The sequence below is a fragment of the Mytilus californianus genome, unplaced genomic scaffold (genome assembly GCF_021869535.1).
Source record: "Mytilus californianus isolate M0D057914Y unplaced genomic scaffold, xbMytCali1.0.p SCAF_2, whole genome shotgun sequence".
NCBI classification, from domain to species: Eukaryota; Metazoa; Mollusca; class Bivalvia; order Mytilida; family Mytilidae; genus Mytilus; species Mytilus californianus.
In genome coordinates, this window is record NW_026262668.1 from 16377135 (window position 1) to 16400490 (window position 23356).

A 23356-nucleotide genomic window follows, 5' to 3' on the forward strand; every position below is an offset into this window, starting at 1 on the left:
GTACTGATTTTGTGTTATGGATGGATACCCCATATCCTTTATGTTTCTATTAGGAAGAAAATACTATTCATTAAATCTTTTAATTAATAATGATAACATTGATATTTATTTCTAGCTAAACCTTATTTCATCCATGCTTTACAAGATATGCACGTAGACATCAACAGCCAAATTACTTGGAGATGTGAAGTGATAGCCAGGCCAAGAGCTACTTACACCTGGTACAAAGATTCTGAAGTGATTACTTCAGTACCAGGGAAATTTGAAATTAACTCTAATGTTCTTAAATTGACAAACATTCAGCTAGGAGATAGTGGAATGTACCAGTGTGGAGCATCAAATGTATATGGTACAGTTTTTGGTGGTGCTCAGTTAAGAGTCCTCTGTAAGTATATAAAATGATAACAACAATTTGATAATTTCTATGCGTCCAAAGCTCTTTTATTGATATATATTCATCAACATGGTTGTTGTTTTTCTTTCTTTATTTGCCTTACTGTGTTTTTTACATCCAGTAGACTGTTGTTTTCCTTTTTCCCTTTAATATAAAAATAAGGAGACGTGGTATGAATGTTAATGAGACAACTATCCATCAAGTTCAAATGAAGTGGATGTAAGCAATTATAGGCAACCGTACTGCCTTCAACAATGAGAAAAGCCTATACCGTATAGTCGTTTGTTTTTTGCCATGGTTTTGTTGGTTTCTCTTTGAATTATGAATTTTAATTATCCCTTTGGTATCTTCCGCCTCTTTTATCATTGCATAACAATACATATATATTATAGTTAAGTCCAATCAATTTCGTTATTTGGTTTTGTCTTGTGAAAAATAGTTACTTTTTCTTCGTCACTCAAGTGTACCAAAACAGTAGGGAAATTTCACGTGTGAATAATGTTTCTTCGCAATTGGTACCAAAAAGCTTCTAAATAACACGAATAGTCAAAATGTCAACTTATGAATCCAACATATTCATTTCTACGATGTAAATTTGATGTCGTGACAAATACAAGGAATATGATGTAGAAGTAAGATATTCAAAAAGGAATGTAATTGTAGTCAAAAAGAGCATTTGAAACAAATTCGGTAAGTGTCCTGCAGTTAGGTTAGATTTAATTGATAAACCAACTGTCTATTTCGGTGAGATGAATGGCAATAATGAATTTGAAAGGCAATTAACCTATTTTATGCAATTCATATAATCAATTATTGCAAATATTTTGTCACAAATATATTTAAAAGCATACCATTATTTTGAAAGTGGTTTGTTCGAAGTTATGCTGCTTTCATTACTTTATTCATATACAGAATAAAGTGTTTCATTTACAGGATTGTTATGTCTAATCGGAGGCCAATTTCCATGCTTTGTTATCTTTGATGTGTTTTTTAATAAATAATCTATTTTTTGTAGCATTTAAACCTTCATTTGACAAAAGTCCCTTACAGAGTAAGATGCTTGCAGCTTTAAATGGAAACATTACAATACCATGCAATCCTCAGGCAGCTCCTGCACCTCAAATAACATGGTTAAAAGATGGCATTGAATTGAACGTGCCAGTATACACCACCATGGACATAAACATAGGACCACATCGATTACTGAATGGACATTTAATAATCACACAAGTTACTTTAGGAGACGCAGGAGTTTACACTTGCAGAGCAATCAATGACTTGGGTGAAGCCGACTCTTCGACAGAATTGACCGTTGCTAGTAAGTTTCCATTAGTATGTCTTATGCAGGAGGGTTGGTCGATATGGGGTATCACATTAACCAGTTTTTTTTTTTGTTCAATTTTTTAATGTGATTTGTTACGATGGCTTGTCACTGATTATGTCTCCTCCACTCAACGGTTTTTAACTGGACTGGAGATACCAGAACTGACGACCATGTTGTAGCACCTGAGTTTACCCATGGTTTTGTAGGCGTTCACGTTGCTAAATCTTGGGTTTCTATTCTGTGCTTTTTGGTGACTGTTGTTATTTAGGTGTTTTTGCGTCGGGTCATTTTCTTTAAATTATGATATTCCATTAGCCTATGATATTCTTTTACAGTCTCTGTTTGCTTGCGGAAAAATATCAAAGTCACTTCACAGGAAATATTTCAATATCTATTATGTATAGCTGTGTTTATCCCCTAATAAATCAGAAACTTTTGCTTTGAATAATTATATCTTATTGGTGTTATTTTTTTTTAAATATATTCCCAATAAATATATCTAAAATGACCCTGGGGACGAAAACGTTTGTTATACTTAAGATTGTGTTTTCGATGCAAGTCATTTTTTGTATTGTCTATGTAAAGAACATTGTTTTACACATCCTTAAATTTTCGACTATAGTTAGTGTTTACGGTTTAATTAGAAAACATGAAAATACTTTATCTTTATAGACTAACAAAGATGTGTTTCGTATATTTGTAGATGAAATAACACTGCCTGTAAAACCAGCGGATGAAACATTCGTTACTTGGAATGGAACTCAGTTTATACGTTGCGAAGCATCATATGATTATGACAAATATGACCTAATATATGTGTGGAAATTCAATGGAATGATGATAGATGTCGAAAATGATCCGTATTTCGTAAAAGTTTGTATTCATTTCAAATTGAGCATTATTCTTTTTAATAAAACTCATCTTACCATTTAATGTCTTTCTAATAATATTATTTGATGTTTAATTAATTTCCGTATAATGTTAGTTATATCACTTTATATCGAGAGAAAAAGTTCACCCAATAAATCCACACTATCTGTAAATTGAACAGAAAACGTTTAAAAAAATATAGAAATATTTTTCACTCGAATTAAACACACATGACTGTTTAAGTAAACTAATGCTCCAACATTCTCTAAATATATTACCAAAGTTTATATAAAGGAACTTTCTTTAAATAAATGTAATATTAACAGCCATTACAAATTACATAAAACCTTTGCTAAAGTTTTTTTTTTCTCAATACAAAGATTTAATTTGGAAATTTGGTTGTACCTGTTGTAAACCTATAACGAACGGGATACAGCATCCTAATTTCTCCACTATCAAAGGTTATCAAATTGACATTATGATTGCTTATAATTGCTTACATCCACTTCATTTGAACTTTGGTGGATAGGTGTCTCATTGGCAATCATACCACATCTCCTTATTTTTATATTTTCATAAGATCTTTGAATATTGTTTTCATCATTATTTTCTTATCAATGAATTATTCATAACTGAATATGCATTTTTATGCTGTTATTTATACTAATATAAAGGCTTCCGGTTATACATCATGTCGATACTTATATTTTGGCTTTGCACAAGATCAATATTTCCTAGACTGTGTATGACGTCTTTGCACTTAATTCATTAGATGTCAACTGATTGATATGTTGTTGTGGGTACATCCCTTTTTACTTAGTTGTTATTGGCTTGAAACCGTCTTTCAGTAATTGCGAGTTTTCTCAGATCAATAATTGGTATCTTTAACGTTCAAGTAAGTTGTTTGATTTGCTTTGTATCGATTTGATGAGGTCAGCCGTTTTCGACTGATTTTTATAGTTTGCTCGTACGTTGTGCTGTTACACAATTGTCCCATGTCAGGGGTTGGTTTTACGTCCACAAACATGTTTACCCTGCCACACTTTGTATGTGCCTGTAATTCAGTGGTTATCGGTTGTTGCTGTATATTTGTTTTTTCGTTTTTTTATTTTATACTTAAATCAAGCCGTTGGTTTTCGCGAACTGTTTTACGCTTTGTTATGTTTGGGGCATTTATAGCTTGGTATTCAGTATGCGTTTTGCACATTATAGAAGGCCGTACAGTGACAATTATTTGCTAACTTCTACGTGATCTAGTCTCACGTGGATAGCTGTCTTATTTGCAATCATACCACATCTCTTTATTGTATAATAATGGTTAATAATTTATAGATACCAGGCTTTATTTTGTACGCCGGACGCGCATTTCTTCAAGAAAAGACTCATCAGTGACGCTCGAATCAAACAAGTTATAAATGCCAAATAAAGTATGAGGTTGGAAAGCATTAATGACGTCTAAATTTCGAAGGGCTTTGTCAAATACAGTTTAGGTAATCTATTCCTGGGGTAGAAAATCCTTAGTATATCGACAAACTCAGGTTTAAAATTATGATCCTCAAAAAGCACATAGTTGACAATATTAATAAAAACAAGATGATTCAAATGAATTTTGTATATTTCTTAAATAACACATTTACGTGAAATGGAGTTGATGTGTCTTACAAATTTGATTCAATTTCTATCTTAAATCGACGGCAAGGTATAGGCAGACACATACAATTTTGAAACTAAATCGTATTTTTCTAAACTTTGATAAGACTTACAGTATAATCCACTGAAAAGTAAAATCACAAAAATACTAGACTCCGAGGAAAATTCAAAATGGAAAGTCCCTTATCAAATGGCAAAATCAAAAGCTCAAACACATCAAACGAATGGATAACAACTGTCATATTCCTGACTTGGTACAGGCATTTTCTTATGTAGAAAATGGTGGATTGAACCTGGTTTTATAGCTAGCTAAACCTCTCACTTGTATGACAGTTGCATCAAATTCCATTATATTGACAACGATTCGTGAACAAAACATACAGACACAATAGGTAAAAATGGCAAAAATAGGGGTACAGCAGTCAACATTGTGTTATCATCTTAATCACTATAAAAACAAACAAATGTAACGAAGAAGCACAAAAAGGCATACATCAGATTTAACATCCTCATTTTGCTTTTCATAGATACTAATGGAAAATGAAGGGGTCGGTTCGCGTTGAATATTTCACACCTTATATTCTCTTTGTCAAAAACCAAGAAAACATAGGTCTTTATTCTATATTCTGTGTTTTTGCCTTTGTCAAATTAAGGGTATCATAATTATACAACCAGCAACATGACTTTCTCCATAAAGAGTTTTATTCATATATAATCGATATTTAAACAGACAAAAAATGATTTTTGTTTTAGGTAAATGGGATCAACATGCATGGTTTAAGGATACGTTTTGCACAGTTTAAACACGATGGATACTATGAGTGTGTGGCGACAACAACTGTGTCATCCGTCAGCGCCATTGGCAAATTAACCGTCCATGGTATGCTTATTTGAATTTTTTTCTTCTATAATTATTTTGAATCTGCAAATTTTGAATTAAATTGTACATGTTATTGTTTAATTAAGTTGAAAAGAGCGGAAGCACGAATTATAACTTTACGTTTTTTGCAGGGATAAGATAACAATTGTGTACTTTAGTCCTATTTCTGAATCGATCGTAATACAACGAATTTTTAAAATTCACTTTGCAAAATGAAACTGTAGTCAATCGGAATAAAAAAAAATGGTCAAAGATGGAAAGACAATGCAATGGATAATCAAAGGCAAGATTATCAAGATTACCAAGAGAATCGATAGAACGCTAACAACTTTAATAATTTCAGGTCCCCCGGCAGAACCTGCTGGTGTTTATGCTATCAAAGGCACCGCTACCCCTTACTCGATAACTTTAACATGGACGAAACCAGCAGAAAGGGGTAGCGCTATAACTAATTACACTATTGAGGCTATGACTACATTTAATCCTATTTGGAGAAAGGTTGGAGGTTCGTACGAAATTAATTATAAACAGTTGTATGAAACTCTATTAAGCTTTAAGGAAGGAATGAAATAATCAAAATAAAAAGTTAAAAATAATGTAGGAAAACACGTTGCTTTTCATATATCTACAGTTTGCAGTCATATTTGTACTTAACAAACAAAAACATAAGTGGATGCAAGAACAAACTTTAGACTCTAGTGGGTAGTTATATCATTAGCAATCAATCTCATATACATGTACTTATGTTGTCAAATATCGACTAAAAAAAGATCTATAAAGATAACGGTTTACTTGGTTTGTTTATTGTTAAAGATATTAGTAATGCCATGAAATACTACATTTACATTAAGTCGATTGAACATCATTTTTATGATACACCAGCTGTGTTTCACTTTTGGAATGAATATTGGTAAAATATTTTACTTTAAAAATAAAGAAATGCATCCGAATCTCGGATCAGCTATGCAATTTCGACAATAACGCCAGATTATATAAATACATTAAAATAATGACATTATTTATTCATTGATGTTATATTCATATTTTTTGAAAACGACTAACAAAATGCAGTGTATTAACATGAAGAATCCTTGAATTCTGGTACCAATGAAAAGTAGAATAACAAGGAGAATTCAAAACGGATAGTCCTATATCAAAGGGCAAAATCAAAAGCTCAAACACATCAAACGAATGGAAAACAACTGTCATATTCCTGACTTGGTACAGGCATTTCCTTATGTAGTAAATGGTGGATTAAACCTGGTTTTATAGCTAGCTAAACCTCTCACTTGTATGACAGTCGCATAACATTCCATTTTATTGACAACAATGTGTGAACAAAACAAACAGACATAATAGGTAAAAATGTAAAAGATAGGGGTACAGCAGTCAACATTGTGTAATAATCTTCATCACTATAAAAACAAACAAATATGTCAACAAAGGAAAACGCAATGGCATATAGACAAAGCACATAAACAAATATGAAAGACATGAATACAAAAATTTACTATAGCACAATAACATAATGACGGGCCAAAGAACTGAGCCACGCCAAAGAGATATTACCAAAACACGACTAAACAGTAAATGTAATTTACAAAGACAAATAAAAGAACACTATAACACGTAATCAAGATGATAAACAACGTCAGTACCTATAATCTATACTTCAAGACCATCATGTATTATTTGTGAAGTTGATACGGGGACCGTCACTGAGATATTTGTGTCAATGGAGTAATTGTTAACAGCGTGTGCAATATTGTTGTTGAATAAAAAAAATGAAAAAAATAAAGAGTTTCTGATGCATCTGTACTATGCATACTATGTTATTTTGATTAATTGGGTAATTGCCTAATTAAATTTTCCTTTTCCTTATTGAAATGTTTGTTTTATAGAAGTAAGTGATTTTGATGCAAGGTATGCTCCAACAGATGATAGCACGGATTCTAAAAAGAGAACATACATAGTAACTGGTCTGTTACCTTATAACAACTATACTTTCCGTATTTTTGCTTCAAATGCTTTTTCTGTACCAGGATATCCAAGTATACCTTCAAGTAAGTATTGTTTTTTTTTTATTCATTTCACTTCTTAAGACAAATTGACCCCACTAAGGATTTTTATTGGCATTTTTGGTTTAGAGTCTCTCCAGCGGTATATCTTGAGTGTCCTTGATCCAGGTTATACTGAAATTGACAATCTACGTTTAAATTTTGAAGTGTTGATTTAGAAACTTAAAGGTATAGGATGACTATACTGTGTACAAAGGATAAAGCTTAATACTAGAAAATACTAACAAAACCATCTCAATGTTGTTCTTCAACGTGTTATCTGTTTGATGGTCTTGAACTAAATTAGAGAGTTCATAATTTTACAGCGATGTCCAGTCTAAATAATTACTGTTTGGATTATTTTACTTGTCAACAGGGTCACATCTTGAATAACTCTTATTTGGGTTTAAAGTCACAACACTTATCAGTGGTAGCTGAAACACAATATGCATGATATGGGATGGATGTTTATGAGACAAAAGGTGCCTAGAATACTATAGAAAATCACCAATTTATCAAAAGAACTGTTAATATATTGCAGTTTCTCGATGATCTTCAACACTGAATACAATATAACGCCTTATAAAAACTTTAGACCTTAAAAATGAAAACAACACGTTATAAATATCATTTTCTCGAAGCGCTTTCCCGGATTAGATAAATAAGTTGTAGTATTTTTAATATAACTATTGATCGGTAATTGTGATTTGAATATGCATATTTCAATAAAGCATTCATCCGGTATGGTCGAGACCAAAATATTTGAAAGCCAAGTACATACATTATGGTTTACATATGCAATAGTAATAAATAAGTTACATGTAGAGTGGTCAAAAAATTTCTACGAACTTTTTCATTCATTAAAGTGGAACATACTTTTAACAAACAATTACAGAGATTAATATAGATGCCATTGGAAAAAACTTTTCACAGTTAAGTTGAACAGACAATAAGTGAAGATTGATTTTTCAATAGTAGTGCTGATATGATATTGTAAGCGGTTTTGTAACGTTAAGTAAATCTCAGTGTTTATGTGTTGAGTTTTGTCGATTAATAATTCAATAAATATACACATTCGGTATCAAAACAAATTGTGCACATCTATTTGCCGACTTATTTTTGTACTCATATGAAACAAAATGCATGAAAACCTTCCAAATGATAAAACCAAAAAGCATCATGCGATATTATTTAATTCACATTGAGATATATTGCTGAAGTCTTGTCATTCAATAACCCTTATATCAGTGAGTAATTGTATCTCATAGATCACATTGATCTGTCAGAAACATACCGCTTGTCTGATATGTAAGGTACCTTCATAACTTGATGAATTACGATATGGGAATGCTTAGAACGACAGTGCATGTATTCCTATTTTATTACTAAACGACTATAGATACATTTGATTGAAATACCCAATTTCACAGCTTTGAGGTGAATGAATTAACACAATCCAAATATTTTGATAATGGGGTCACGAAATTGTGTCATTCCAACTAGGTATAGACAGTACACTATAACTGTAGAAAGACATACAAATGTATGCCTAAAAGTTAAAAAAAAAATTGGAACCGTTTTTGGTGTCTTGATCACGCCTTTTGACAGATAATTCTAACAAATGTTTATTCTGCCATTTCAACTCGTCAACTTTGAATGTAATATATGTTTGTCAGAAGTCTTAAGAAGTTATAATTGATTTAAGACTGGAATGAAAATCGTACCACTTAAACAAATACTAGTATGTGATTCTTCCTTTATTTTATATCCATTGTTTTGACAGAATCTTACACTATACCTGGTGCCAAACCTGAATATCCTGTTCAGTACGTAGGTGGTGGTAATGGATCATTTGGTACTTTACAGATATCGTGGCAAGTAAGTTATTTTCTTGTAATGGTTAATAAGATACATAAGATAACACCATTACAAACTCAATTTTATATTCTATTTTTAGAAATTTACCTGTGACGTCACTTTTTGTGGCGTTGATACGTTCGTCTCACGCACAGTTCATAATTCTACTGTAGTGCACGGGTGCACTGCCGTATGGCAGGTGTCCGTTGTTATTCTGTTGTGTACATGTTGTAATGTACTATTATATTATGTATTTATGTTTTTATCAGTCCTGAGTGTTCTTGCCATTATTTGTACTGTATTCCTCTCACGAAATGTTGTCATTTTATCGGTATTTTTAACATTGCCATATAAGCGGGAGGTTTGGCTAGCCATAAAACCAGGTTCAACCCACCATTTTTTCCTAAAATGTCCTGTACCAAGTCAGGAATATGGCAGTTGTTATCAAATAATCCGTTTCTATGTATGTTGGAGTTTGTTTTTGTAGCAGTATTTCTGTTGTTCCGTTGTTTTGCTCTTATAGTTGATGTGTTTCCCTCGGGTTTTGGTTTGTGACCCGGATTTGTTTTCGCTTATTCGACTTATGACTATTGAACAGCAGTACACTACTGATGCCCTTTATTTGAAGAATTGATTGAAAAATTTTATTGTAAGCAACTGACCCCTGTTATATGAAAAGGGAAAGAAAATATTTACCCAATACAATAACGGTACAAATTACTGTACTAAATGGTATTGGACAATCAATTTCACTGCCCAGCATGTTTGAAAATCTATAGACTAATACTAACTGAAGAGCTGATTGAACCACAGAGAACCAAGAGTTAAGCCAGTCACCGGACAAAAAATCAGAGCTTTGCTTTGCATGAGAGGTATACATTTAAGCTATTGCTATCGACATTAACCAGAAAAAAGGGGGGAAAAGCATGAAATGGACAAATAAAAAGAAACGCAGTTGCACATACATTTTTCAGAGTGAATTGTTCCCTTTTTAATATTATTACAAGAGAAAGGCAGAGATAACACAGAGACAATAACAAATCATAAGTCGAAGAAAAACCAAGGCAAAAAACGGCGAAAAGGCACAAAAGGCTAGAAATACTACACAGAAAACTTGTGCATCAGGAACCCCACAAAAAACCGATGCGGTCGCAAGTGGTTTGGAAGAGTATAAGTTGACTTTTAATCATAAAAAAAACATGACATGCTTTATATCTTAGTTCCTGGGGTCATTAATAGGTTTGATAGAAACGCCGATAAAATGGTTAAATCTCATAAGTAAAGAATTCGTAAGATTTACGGATAAACCCAATATAGATTTTTTGTCTTTTCACCTGTAATACTTGACCATAAACCATATATTAGTATATTAAGAAAAATATGGTAACCCTTTCCAATCAACTTTAATATTTTGCCTTTGTAGCAAGTTTTAATTCATATATTTCAGCCCTTATCGTTAGAGTTTGAAGGAGGACCAGAAATAAAATACCATGTGTATTGGAGGAGTAAGGAAAACAACAATTCCCCTTTTCAATATGTAAGTTCCATGTAAAATATTCTTTCATTTTAACTATTGTCAACATGCAAATGTCTCATGAATAAAATATGCGAGAATTCTCTAGTGAAACAACAACCCAATGATACAAAAACATCAAATAATAAATGTTGTCAACGGTTAAGTGCTTAAACCGTTTAACCGTCGGAAGGACCGAATATCGAATACCAAAAACACCTAACCGGTTAACCGGCCCTTTTTGTCAATTTAAACAGATTTGATGTAAATGTGTATTGAAAATATTAATAAATTTTGTTAAATTTTAAAGTGATCCTCATGGTACTTAGTTTGACAGATCGATTGTCCAGTATATTAATTGCTATTGTTAAACTTGGAAACATATCAAAATGAGATCAAGAAGAATTTTATCTCTTAAATCTGAAGTTATTACAATATAAATAGTAGATATGGTAGTATTGGATAATTAAAAGTAAAACTTCACTAGGAATGCTCAAAGCTAAGAATTATAATGCCAAAGGGAAAACTTCAATTTATCGTATCAAAAAACCGTGCATTTGTAGAGTACTGTAACTAAGGCGTTTACACAACAACTTAACTACCGATAAACCGGTTAATTGGTCAAAAGATTATCCGATTAACCGGTTAGTCAAAACTGTTCAATTTGACAACATTACAAATAATCTATGTCAAAATAGTATTGTACCTAAAAACATCTTAAGCTCTGCAATTTAAACCTAAAGCAAAATAAAGTTTGATATCGGTTGCCTTAACAAAGGAAAGCAAAACATGGTAAATACAAATATATGAAGATGATGACTGCCAAATGCACTATCTATTTCACGATGAAAATCTTGATAAATAAACTGTTATATAAATCCTCAATTAAGCACCATATGCTGATTCATCTTTCATATGCGTTCGTTTAAATGTGTTTAAAACGGGAAGAAATAACGATTACTGGTATGCAATTTTGGGTCCTCAATGCTCTTTAACTTTGTACTTGTTTGGCTTTATAACTATTTTGATCTGAGCGTCACTGATGAGTCTTATGTAGACGAAACGCGCGTCTGGCGTATTAAATTATAATCCTTGTACCTTTGATAACTATATGCACATTTTCAACAAAAGTCTCACAAATAAAACAATTCAAATCGCCTTAATATTAGCTACTTTTATATCTATAGGCAGAACTTATTGGACGACAAAAGAAATTTGTGAAGACATTGACTACTAATGATTATTACAAACAATATGAAATAATGGTCGGCGTAAGAAATAAATACGGAATCGGTCCTAATAGTACCATGGCAGTGATATACTCTGCTGAAATGAGTAAGTAAACACGAACAAGTTGTAAAAGTCAGTGTCGTCGTTTAAGGTTAAATATAATAGGTTAAGTTACATGTTTAAGCAATTATGATCAAAAGAGAGGCGAATGATATCAAAGGGATGTTCAACCTCATTGATAGACGACAAACTGACAACGCCATGGCAAAACAACGAGAACCGACCAAAAGACAAATAACCGTATATAAAACACATCAAAGAAAACTAAAGACGGAGCAATATGAACCGCACCAAATACCGACAATGATTCCAAGAACCAACCGACCCATCACAATAATTGTGGTACTGTTGTACTTTGTGTTATTCCTGGGAACAGTATATCGATATATATGTTCCTGGTTATTCGTAGATAGTTATAGTCAGATGGAAGATAACTGAAAACTCCATGCTATAATGTACAGCGAATTATAACATTTTGTGCTGGTCTAAACGCATGAGATTTCATTTTCTTCGGGACGATTATTAACAATATACTCATATGTTGAAATTGGCTGCATTAATAACAGTCAGGCGGGATGTTGGTGTAAAAGATAAGACAGTGGTCGGAATGATGTGTCGAAATAATAGGAAATGTCTATATCTATAGGTTAAGACCACATGGTTAACTGCAGCTATCTTCTCATTGACAATCAGGACACTAAGTTTTTTTAGTATGTCGGATCTTACTGTGTGGTTAATTCATCTAGACATAATTATTCATTTTTGGATAAGTTTTTTTAAGGTTAGAAAAAAGATATTGTAAGTAATAACTTGTCCTTGATTCAATTTTTAGTTCCTCCACATCCACCAACAGGCGTGGCTGGAAGCGGTGTAAATGGTACAGCTTTGTTGGTCTATTGGAATCCTATACCTAATACCAGAGAAGTCATCGGTGGTACTATACAAGGGTTTGAGGTAAATACAACTACAGTTTCATCATAACTTGATAGAGAATACTTTTATTTATGTGATAAATGAGTAATGCATTTGATAAATGCAACAAAACTTTTTCAACGTTATTTTCGTTAAGCGAAACAATAAACATTATTAGTTACAATAAGTTTGAAAAGTAGATCGAAATTCACTTAAAAAAACTAATTGTATAATGTGCATAATCCTTCCATTTACATACGTATTATTTTAAGACCAACGACTTTTTTATCTGTTTGTTACATTGCGTTGAAACCAAAAAGTCAACTTGGCGTGTGCAGCTACAATGGATACTGCTTTGCAGAAACGCAATTAATGGCTTTAAATTTTGAAATTGACTAACAGGAGACGTTGGGTATAAGTTGATACACTCATCATAGGTATCAGGTTCAATCTTTTGTACGCCAAACGTGCGTTTTGTCTTCACGAACTGATCAGTGACGCTCATACTGGACTGTTACTATCCTTTGGTACTATCAGTCCACCAGCAGATGTATCGACTTAGTGGTATTCATTAACGGTACCAAATTAATAAATTTGCATGCACATTTTCCACAATTATTAGTACATGTAAAGTTTCTTCAGTAATGCTCACACAACGAACTAGATAAAATGTATTCAAAAATATAATGTGCCATTAGTCCAAATAACAAGTGACGGATTTTATATACTGTTGTGTAAAAAGGGGGTGCTTGGTTATATATGGTGAATAGACACCAAGCCAAGTCTGGTATGATTATGATAGATATAAATAAGAAGATGTGGTATGAGTGCCAATGAGACAACTATCCATAGCCTACCTGAAGTACATCTTATGTATTCAATGTAAACTTTATTCGTTTTTTTATAGATAAATGTGGTCGACTTGAATGATCCAAACAGAAAATCAGTGACAGCCTATCATTATGGTATTGTAAGTTCGGGCTATGTTATTGGATTAGAACCAAATGCTGATTTTTGGGTTACCGTCCAGGTGTTCAACACTGCAGGAGAAAGTTTTCCTAGTGAGAGAACAAGAATGAGTACCAATGCCGAACGTATGTGTTGTTTTAAAAAGTTAATATAAATAATGATTACATTTAGTCGCCACAATTTGAATGTTCAACCAATTACAATTATAATATGAGAAATCAATTCTTTATTTGGTAACAAGAAATATTGAAATATTTTTGAATTCATATTTTTTTATTATTTAATGGGGATGTCTTGTATTTCTATCACTACAGCTTATATTTCTTCACGTATAATATACAGGCTTGATAAGAAATGAACTAGTTATTTGAAAATTCCTTTAGAATTATATTTCAAAACTGTCCTAAGTCTTCTTAAAGCCCAAAATATTTTTACATGCTGTGAAGTAGCTCCATACAGTTGAAATGATTACATTATCTATATGCATTTAAATTCTTTTTCGTTTTACTTATAATGGATATATTAAACAAATCAACTATCAGTTTGACTTTGCAAATACACGGCCTCTTTTCATTAAGGACACTGTCACATTATTTGAATTTAAATTACTTGCATTGCAGTTATTGTCTGGTGTACATTATATAAGAACCTTTAATAAGAACATATCTTGAAAACTTCCGTTAATTTGTTATTCCCTTTTCTTAAATTAGCTTTAAATAATTTCTTATACTAATAGAAATACATGTAATAGAGTGATTATTAATTGAATACACAGCACCAAGGCATTACCCAGAGTATGTTACAGTCCGATCATATGGTTCTGACAGTGTACATGTAAAATGGCGTGGTGTATTAACTGGGATCAATGAAGAAGTGCTGATAGGATATAAGGTAAAGCCATTTTACAGTCAAATTAAGTGACTTTTTTAAGAGTTTATTGTTGAACAGTTACTGACGGCAAAGGTTTTAGAAAAAAAAACAATGACAATGATTTGTGAATCTATACGAGCATTGCTGCATTTGTGAAATAATCTTATGATTTGTATCCGTTATAATTGATAATTTATACGCGACAGTTTCTACGAATAAATCAAAAGTTTATACATGATACAATTGTGAACTTAAACTGTATTTAGAAGTATTAATGTATACGGATATATTCATCAGAACACATGAGATTCGTTTGAAAATTACTATCGTCGGTTGGAAAACGTTCTTAGATGGGAATACCGCCGTTGTGTGTTTGTAGTACTTGATGTTTATGTGGTTGGAGTTTGCTGTTTGAGTCGCACTACGTTTCAAATTGCCTTTATATCCTTTTGGCACTGGATATGACTTCGTAATCTTTTGATGGAAGATGAATACATAGTAGGAAATGCTTACCCTCTGGAGGAACTTGGTCTCAATTCGTTTTCAATTTTGATGGTTTGTTTTCAATTCTTTTTGTCAATTTTTACCTGGATTTATGATAATTCAACTATACCGGTATATAATGTTATACTATTGTTTCAGAAAAGGGAGAAGGTTTGGTACCATTAAAACGTTTAATCCCGCTGCAAATGATTGCACCTGTCCTAAGTCAGGAATCTGATGTACAGTAGTTGTCGTCTGTTTATGTAGTTCATACGTGTTTCTCGTTTCTCGTTTTTATATAGATTAGACCGTTGGTTTTCCCGTTTGAATGGTTTTACACTAGTAATTTTTTGGGGCCCTTTATAGCTTGCTGTTTGGTGTGAGCCAATGCTCCGTTTTGAAGGCCGTACCTTGACCTATAATGGTTTACTTTTATAAATTGTTACTTGGATGGAGAGTTGTCTCATTGGCACTCATACCACATCTTCCTATATCTATATATGAACATGCTTTATATAACAAACAGTTTGCACAGCAGTACCTTTATAACTTTTTTCCTTCGATTTATAGAGAGCAATTTTAATTTTAGTTACGATGGTATCCAGCAAACGAGGATATAAAACAGGCCATAAATAACGATGTAATCATCACCAACAGAAAGACTGAAGGTATCATAACCGGCATAGAAAAACGTGTGATATACAAGTTACGTGTGCTGGGATACAGTAATGGAGGTGATGGGAAAATGTCTCCGGTCACATATTTCACTTTAGGTTTGTATTTCATTATCATTTGTCGTCGCAAACGTATCCGATAAAGGTTATTCCAGTAACAAAGTGCGGGTCATTTTAGTTTTGAAGTCATACAATGGATATAAAATTGAGAATGGAAACAGTGAATGTGTCAAAGAGACAATAAGATATACGTTTCCTTGTTGATTTGACATTACTAACACAACCTATGATCAATATACCTTTTCTCCAGAAGGACATCTTTCATTTACGTAGATATGAGCACCTGAGATTACCCACGGTTTTGGTGGGGATTGTGTTGTTCATTCTTTAGTTTTTTGTTTAAAAAAAGTTTGTCTTTTCGTCATTTACGATATGACCACTATGCTGTCTGCTTTTATTTGACTTATGAGTTTTCTTGTTCTTTCTTATCTTTTGTCCTTTTTTAAATTAAATATGTTACAATATATATTTTTCTGCTTTTTGAAATTTGTCATACGTTTCATTTCTAGGAGGACAAGGCGTACCTGTTACTGATCCAGCCATGACAGATATTGTTGCAGGATGTCAGGGACTGTCATATACACTAACTACATTCTTAATAGGACTTGTTATTTCATACATATTAATGTAATACTTTGATTTTATATTATATTTTCCAATGAAAATAACGACTGAGTGAACATTAGCCAGTGATACTTTTGTCCGTTAAGCTTATTATTTTTCTGATGTACTCAGCATATGAATGACCTTGAATGACTTTGTCAAAGGTAGATAACTGGCCATTTTGTCTCATTGAAAAACGATTGTTATGTAGAATAATCATTAAGTTGTTTATTTGGCAGCAAATACCCCCATATTTATTTTATATGAATATAGCATGAAATGCGTCATCTTCTCAGGTACACGATCGTTCAGATATATATTAAACAATTATATTTTTTATAATCCTTCTTTCGTATGGTGCATATCGAAATGAAAAGTAAACAAGTTAACCAGAAAGTGGCATTATCAATATCTTCAATAAGAATTCGTTGAAAAAGATATCAATATCGACTAGAAATCTACCATAGCTTTGAAAATAGTATGTAGAATAGGCTGTAGTTGAACTTCAATCGTGATATTCAGTCTTTTACAAATGAAGAAATCCATTGATTGTGTCTAGAAACTAATTTCATTAAACAGAATTGTACATTTCATATATTTTTTTTATAATTCTAACTACATTGTATGTATATTTTTTTTTTGATTGTTACTATGTTGTTGTTTTTTCATGGTCCCAGCTTTACATTTTATTATTCATATCATTGTCGATGTCATTTTATATAAAATTGGTGTGCATTTGCATAATTGTAGTTGTCAAAATGGTAACATCATAAAATATTATAAATAACAATATTTGCATAAGTAAGAAACAGTTTAAGAAAAAAACCGTTGTATGTTTTCTGAAAATATAAACATGAAAACAAACCCAACAGTTTATCTTTTGACAAACATATTTTGATATTTTATACCTCTTTATCTGATTTTAAAATTTAATAGTATTTGTCCAAATATAAGTAGGTGGATTATACATAAGAAAACAAAACAAGAGGTTTATTATTCATTTTACACCAAAACAATGTTTGCAGTAGTATTTTCTCTATAGATGAAAAATTATGTATGTAAAAATCATGTTAATTATCGTTCATGACTTGTGTGTCAACATACTACTGTCTAGTATCATAGCTTTAGAAATATATTTGTTATAGAGCTATTTTGACCTACTCTTTCAATTTATCTGTATGAATAAAGTGCAAACAAATAAATAGTGAATTTGTGAGGTCATCTCATAACATATCTCAGCTTTTTTTTTTAAATCTAATTTATCCGTACAATAGCATAACTAGTAACAGCATTACTAACTAACTTAGGTACTGGAGTCTGACCATTTGTCACGGATATTCATCTATAAGTATTCAATCGTTACAGGTATGTTGAAATACTTCCAATATCTTGGGAATAAGATAAAGTCAAAACACGAGAACGGAAGACAGCAGCAATTAAAATGGCACAATGCTTGGCAAACTGGTTTTAAGAATTGTGAAATTCAATATTCAACTATAATATAACCTCACTTTTCAGTTAATGTCATATTGGTGACCCTTTTGCATTACATTTTGACATTACTGTTAAAAACACCTTTCTTATTTGTGTTTAACATGATGTGAATTTAATCATCGATGCTCTATATTTTACTATTGTTATAAGATGCTTAATAGCATTTGAATGTATAGCAATGTGGTAGTAGTTGTACATTTATAAAATCCCGCATTTCTAGATCTTTTGAGAACATCATTTTCATAAATGTAATTGTAAATTGTTGTTATTCATGTAATGAAATCCATGTAATAATTTTTTATGTCATGTATATGTTTATTTACAAATAAACTTCTTTATATGTATTTATTGTTTACTACTATTCAAGTTTGTGTTTGGTTTGACTTCCAACTTTTTTAGTATAGCCCCACAGATGGATCTTATGTAGGCGAATCTTGAATCTTATTAAGCATTATAAGCCGGTACATTTGATTGAATATAACGGAATTTTATCATAACCGTCTTACTTTCCCCTTTATTCTTGTAGTTATTGAAACCATGAAATATTTCATTCGTTTACCTTTAAATTACAATGTAAAAGAATCAATTTGAAAATGACATAGGTCAAGCAGTTGTTTCAGGTTTTATTTGTGAATACCTCCAATCTTCAGACAGAAAATTTACCATTGATAAAAAAGGCTCATGATAGACACAAGGCATACAATTGTATACGCCAGATGCGCGTTTCGTTTACAAAAGACTCCAAGAGAAGTCAGAGAAAATGGTTTTCAATTAAGTAATTATTGATAAATCTACAATTTAAATTATTCATTAATGTACCAATAATTTAATTTTGGATGTAACGCGTCTTCTGATTGGCTGACGTTGTTTTGTTTATCAGCTCATAGACATAATTTTGTCATGTGACCGTGACGTCATCAACGTTTTTTCATGGTTTACTCCGGTTTAAAATGGAATTTAGAATTAAATTATAAGAAATGACTGTAATATTTTTTCTGTCTATTCGAAATAACATAAAAAATGTGGTGCACACTTTAAAATAACCCGCTACGCGGGTTATTTAGTGTGCACCACATTTTTTATGTTATTTCTTCATAGACAGAAAAAATATTACAGTCATTCCTTAAATAAATTGACGAGTCTATTGTGGCTCTAAATCTACGAAACCTTTCGTTTAGATGGTTGCGGCGATATAACAATTGTTATAACAATAAAGACATGTAGTATGTTTGTCAACGAGACTACTCTCCACAATAGGCCAGACAACATAGACATGATAGATGTAAGCAATTTTATGTCAACCTTTGGCATTCAACAATGAGCAAAACCCATACCGAAGAGGCTATCAAAAGCCCTGAAACGAGAAAACCAACGGCCTAATTTATGTACGACAGAACTATAAACGAAAAACAAATACAGTGTACAGCAATATGACAAACAGAAATAAACAACAATTACTCAATTGCTCCATATAAACAAACTATAAAAATCGGTTGAAAAAGTAAAATAACAAAAACAAAAATACAGAACTCCAAGGAAAATTCAAAACGGAAAGTCCCTTATCAAATGGCGAAATCAAAAGCTCAAACACATAAAACGAACAGAAAACAACTGTCATATTCCTGACTTGGAACAGGCATCTCCTTATGTGGAAAATGGTGGATTAAACCTGGTTTTAAAGCTAGCTAAACCTCTCACTTGTATGACAGTCGCATAGTTTTCCATTAAATAGACAGTAATGTGTGAACGAAACAAATAGACATAATAGGGGGAAATGTTGAAAATAGACATACAGCAGCCAACATAGTGTTATAATCTTAATCACTATGAAAACAAAGAAATATATCAACAAAGAAATACAAAATGACATATAGATAAGCACATAAGCAAAACTGAAAGACAAGAATACAAAAAATGACCAAAGCACAGTAACACAATTATCATAATTGGGATGTATAAGTACCGAGCCACGCCAAAAGGATATTACCAAAAATGGATTAAACAGTAAAGGTTAATAGTTTACAAAGACAAATAAAAGAATACTATATTACGTAATTAAGATAATAAACAACGTCAGCACCTAGAATCTAACTTCAAGACCATCATGTATTATTTGTGAAGTTGATACGGAATATATATCAACAAGGTCTTGGTATCTTCTAATGAACCTTTTGAGGAAAAGGACGAGACGTTCTTTGACATAACCCTGGTTCATAAACTTTCTGCTCAGACACTGGTGACGTTTTATAGAGTCTGAGTAGCAGCTACAAGCTCGTGAATCCCGAATGAGTTAGGAAATGTATATCCCATATGCAGCTGAAGTTGGTATATTGCTAATAAGGTGGGGGAATTGATAACTTCAAAATTAAAATCGTCTCGTTTGTCATAGATTCTGGTACTGAGATGACTGCTTATATCAAATTCGAGGTATAAGTCTAAAAAATGAGACGGAAGAAGCCGTGTCTATTGTTTCTTTAATTTCTAGTTCTGGAAGATATACCAATAGAACCCAATCAGAAAATTTTGGATTGTTAATGGAAAGAACATCATCAATTTATCTGAATGTGAAATTAAATGATCTGGCTTTTTTTATCTTCTTGTTTTTGACAAGTGTCTGAAGGAACTCCGACTCATATGAAAATAAGAAGAGGTCGTTAAGGAGAGGCGCACTGTTCGTTCCCATAGGAATGCCGACAATTTTTTGAAAAAGTCTACCTCCAAATTCAACAAATGTGTGGCCAATAAGAAACTCCAGTATACTGATCACTTGTTCCTCTGTGTAGTATGTTTTACCTCTTTGTTCACTGTTAACAATATATGCCGTTTGGTATCCCAAAGTAATAAATTTATAGCGTATGCTACCATTTCTATATTGAAAAGCATCGTGGATTATTTCTTTTAGACGATTTTTCAATTTCACACGAGGAAATGGTGGTATACAGGGCTGAAAAATCAAAACTTTTGATAGAGTTATTTTCAGAGAAAGATCGAGATTTAAAATTAGCCAGAAGTTCTTTAGAGTTTTTTAGAATCCACATATGGTTAATACCACTACGCGAGTAAGCAGTTTCACAGTATTTCTGAAGACCCTCTTTCACTGCGGATAGACTTTTTGTCAATCTAATGGACAATTCTTTTGTAGAACACAGAGATAAGCCGGCAATGTACCGTTTTTGTACGGAAAGGGCTTAACTCATCAGACCAAAACAAAGCACAAAAACAACTAACAAAACTACAAAATACACAAAGGACAGATCTGAGAGAACTCATAGTTACTGAAAGCTTGTTGAACGCTAACAACAAATATAAAAATGATTTATCTTAGACTAAAATATCAATCAGTACACATCCAACATCTAATGGATTTAGTGTAAAGACGTCTTAAACAGTCTAAGAAAACATGACTGTGCAATGCCAAAATATACAGTAGATTCGTTTATCTTTTGTGGGTGCTAATTCTTTCGTCGATTGAGGATGAATTGTATTTTCGTGGATATTTGATGTTTTTTTTTTATCAAATTTTGCTTACATCCTATAGCATATTCATACTTCGTTGAACATTTTAATTCTTGGTTTATCTAAAACCACTAAAACTGGTACTCCACGAATAATAATGAATCAACAGTAGGTATTGACAGAATGAAGAACCGTTAATAGTCATAGGTGTATAGCAATACTATTTAGTTTGGTTTTGAATTGTTGCTAACAAAACTAATATTTATACCGATAAAATCAATATTAAAAGAACTTAATAACAGTGTCAAAGTCTGTTGTATTTGATAAGTTATAAATAATACAAGCACTTTATAAATGTCATTCATCCGAAGCGTATTTCTGGATAAACTTTCATCAAGAACGTATAATCTTCATCAGTCTGGTATTTTTCATTAGATTTTATAACCTTCATGAGCCTGGTATCTTCAATTAGTTTTTATAATCGTCATCATACTGGTATCTTTGATTAGTTTTTATAATTTTTATGAGCCTGGTATCTTCGATTAGTTTTTCATAATCTTCATTAGCCTGGTATCTTTGATGAGTATTTATCGTAAACTCGTGACAGAAAGTTTAGAAAATAAAAATACAAAATGTTTGAGAGTAGAAAAACCTGTAAAATGTATCATGTCGGTATTGACACACTGCCTACCGATCGCGAGTGGACTCTACCCTATGGTAGTGGTAGTCCACGAGGAATTTGATCCAGTGGTAGTACAAATTATATAATTCTGATTATTGGTGCACTTACCATTACCTTGATGATATTTTAGCGATAAATAATCAAGAATTCTCTATATATGACATATATACTGCCGAAATTCACATACAGGTATTAAATTTAATCATATCTAATTCAAACAGCAATAACTATCCTTTCCTAGATTAAGGTATTTTCCGTTTCACACTAGAAACTCTATACAAAATACTAACGACAACAGGGACAATTATTATTTTTACTTTTTGGACGGTGATGTTTTTTGATCCAATGTTATTGTGTGTATATCTCCCAATCTCCAATAGTATGGTGTTTGTATTTCCCAATTTCCAACAGTATGGTGTTTATATTTCCCAATTCTATATGCCAGTGTATGTATTGACGCGATAGATTTTTATGAAGGTACTTCTCTAATCAATGTATCACAGGTAAATTATCAAGACAGGGATTGTGTTACAAACAAATTTCTTAAAACCTTGGTAGTTTGGCTGTCACTTACTTCAAATGGGATATTGCATCATAATTTTTATGGTGATGTTGTTTATAGAGCTGATAAATTAGATACAATCCATATAAACTTATATATCCATTGAATAAACTTATTATTAAAGGTTATCAATTAAACTGTAATAACATCTTTGAATAGTGTATTATCGGTACTGACATTCATTTTGTTATTAATAAATTAAAACATAAATAAAAATTCTTTAGTTTACAGTTATGTGCACTTTTGGTTCTATATCCTGTTGATACTGACTGGCATTGCATTAGGTCATGCTTTTCTCAGACTGTTTATGAGGACTTTACACCAAATCCATTGGATGTGTACTGATAGATTTTAGTCTAAGAAACATGATTTACTTACTAATTGTTATTGTCTTTGAAATAGCTTTCAATTAGCGTGAGTACTCTTAGATGGGTACTTTCTTTCTTTAGTCTTTTTAATTCATGTTTAAAGTTTGTACTTATATTGTGCTGTTAACAGTTACACCTATATTCCAGGATTGGGGAGGGTTTACCGGTTCCTAACATTTATACACCAATCTCAAGTTGTTTTTTATTAATGAGTTACACTGGTTGACCAGAGGTCAATCGGTGTAAACAATGTCATTCTACAATCGGTTCTTACTGGGATGTAATAACATAAGCATAGTGACATAGGAAATTTATGGGAAAGTGCATCAATTCGAAAGACGTCTATAACCCTGTCACATTATATGAGTGTCTTTTCCAAGTCAGGAGC

At 32.0% G+C, this 23356-nt stretch overlaps 1 protein-coding gene across 3 annotated transcripts in view; it reads left to right on the forward strand.

Moving 5' to 3' along the window:
• The window catches only part of LOC127729349 (contactin-like), a 43074-nt gene extending 24830 nt beyond the window's left edge, over positions 1 to 18244 (forward strand). For 2 of the 3 annotated variants that reach the window (XM_052237120.1, XM_052237121.1), the window contains exons 12-25: positions 116 to 385; positions 1410 to 1712; positions 2422 to 2591; positions 4992 to 5118; positions 5462 to 5623; positions 7020 to 7181; positions 8959 to 9053; positions 10480 to 10569; positions 11733 to 11880; positions 12668 to 12789; positions 13655 to 13841; positions 14492 to 14607; positions 15659 to 15842; positions 16313 to 18244. In XM_052237120.1, the coding sequence (XP_052093080.1) occupies positions 116 to 385; positions 1410 to 1712; positions 2422 to 2591; positions 4992 to 5118; positions 5462 to 5623; positions 7020 to 7181; positions 8959 to 9053; positions 10480 to 10569; positions 11733 to 11880; positions 12668 to 12789; positions 13655 to 13841; positions 14492 to 14607; positions 15659 to 15842; positions 16313 to 16434 (2258 nt within the window). In that variant the 3' untranslated portion in view covers positions 16435 to 18244. Of the gene's footprint in view, positions 1 to 115; positions 386 to 1409; positions 1713 to 2421; positions 2592 to 4991; positions 5119 to 5461; positions 5624 to 7019; positions 7182 to 8958; positions 9054 to 10479; positions 10570 to 11732; positions 11881 to 12667; positions 12790 to 13654; positions 13842 to 14452; positions 14608 to 15658; positions 15843 to 16312 lie in introns of those variants that run through there. The other variant, XM_052237122.1, reaches the window with a different exon arrangement.
• The last annotated feature ends 5112 nt before the right edge of the window (positions 18245 to 23356 follow it).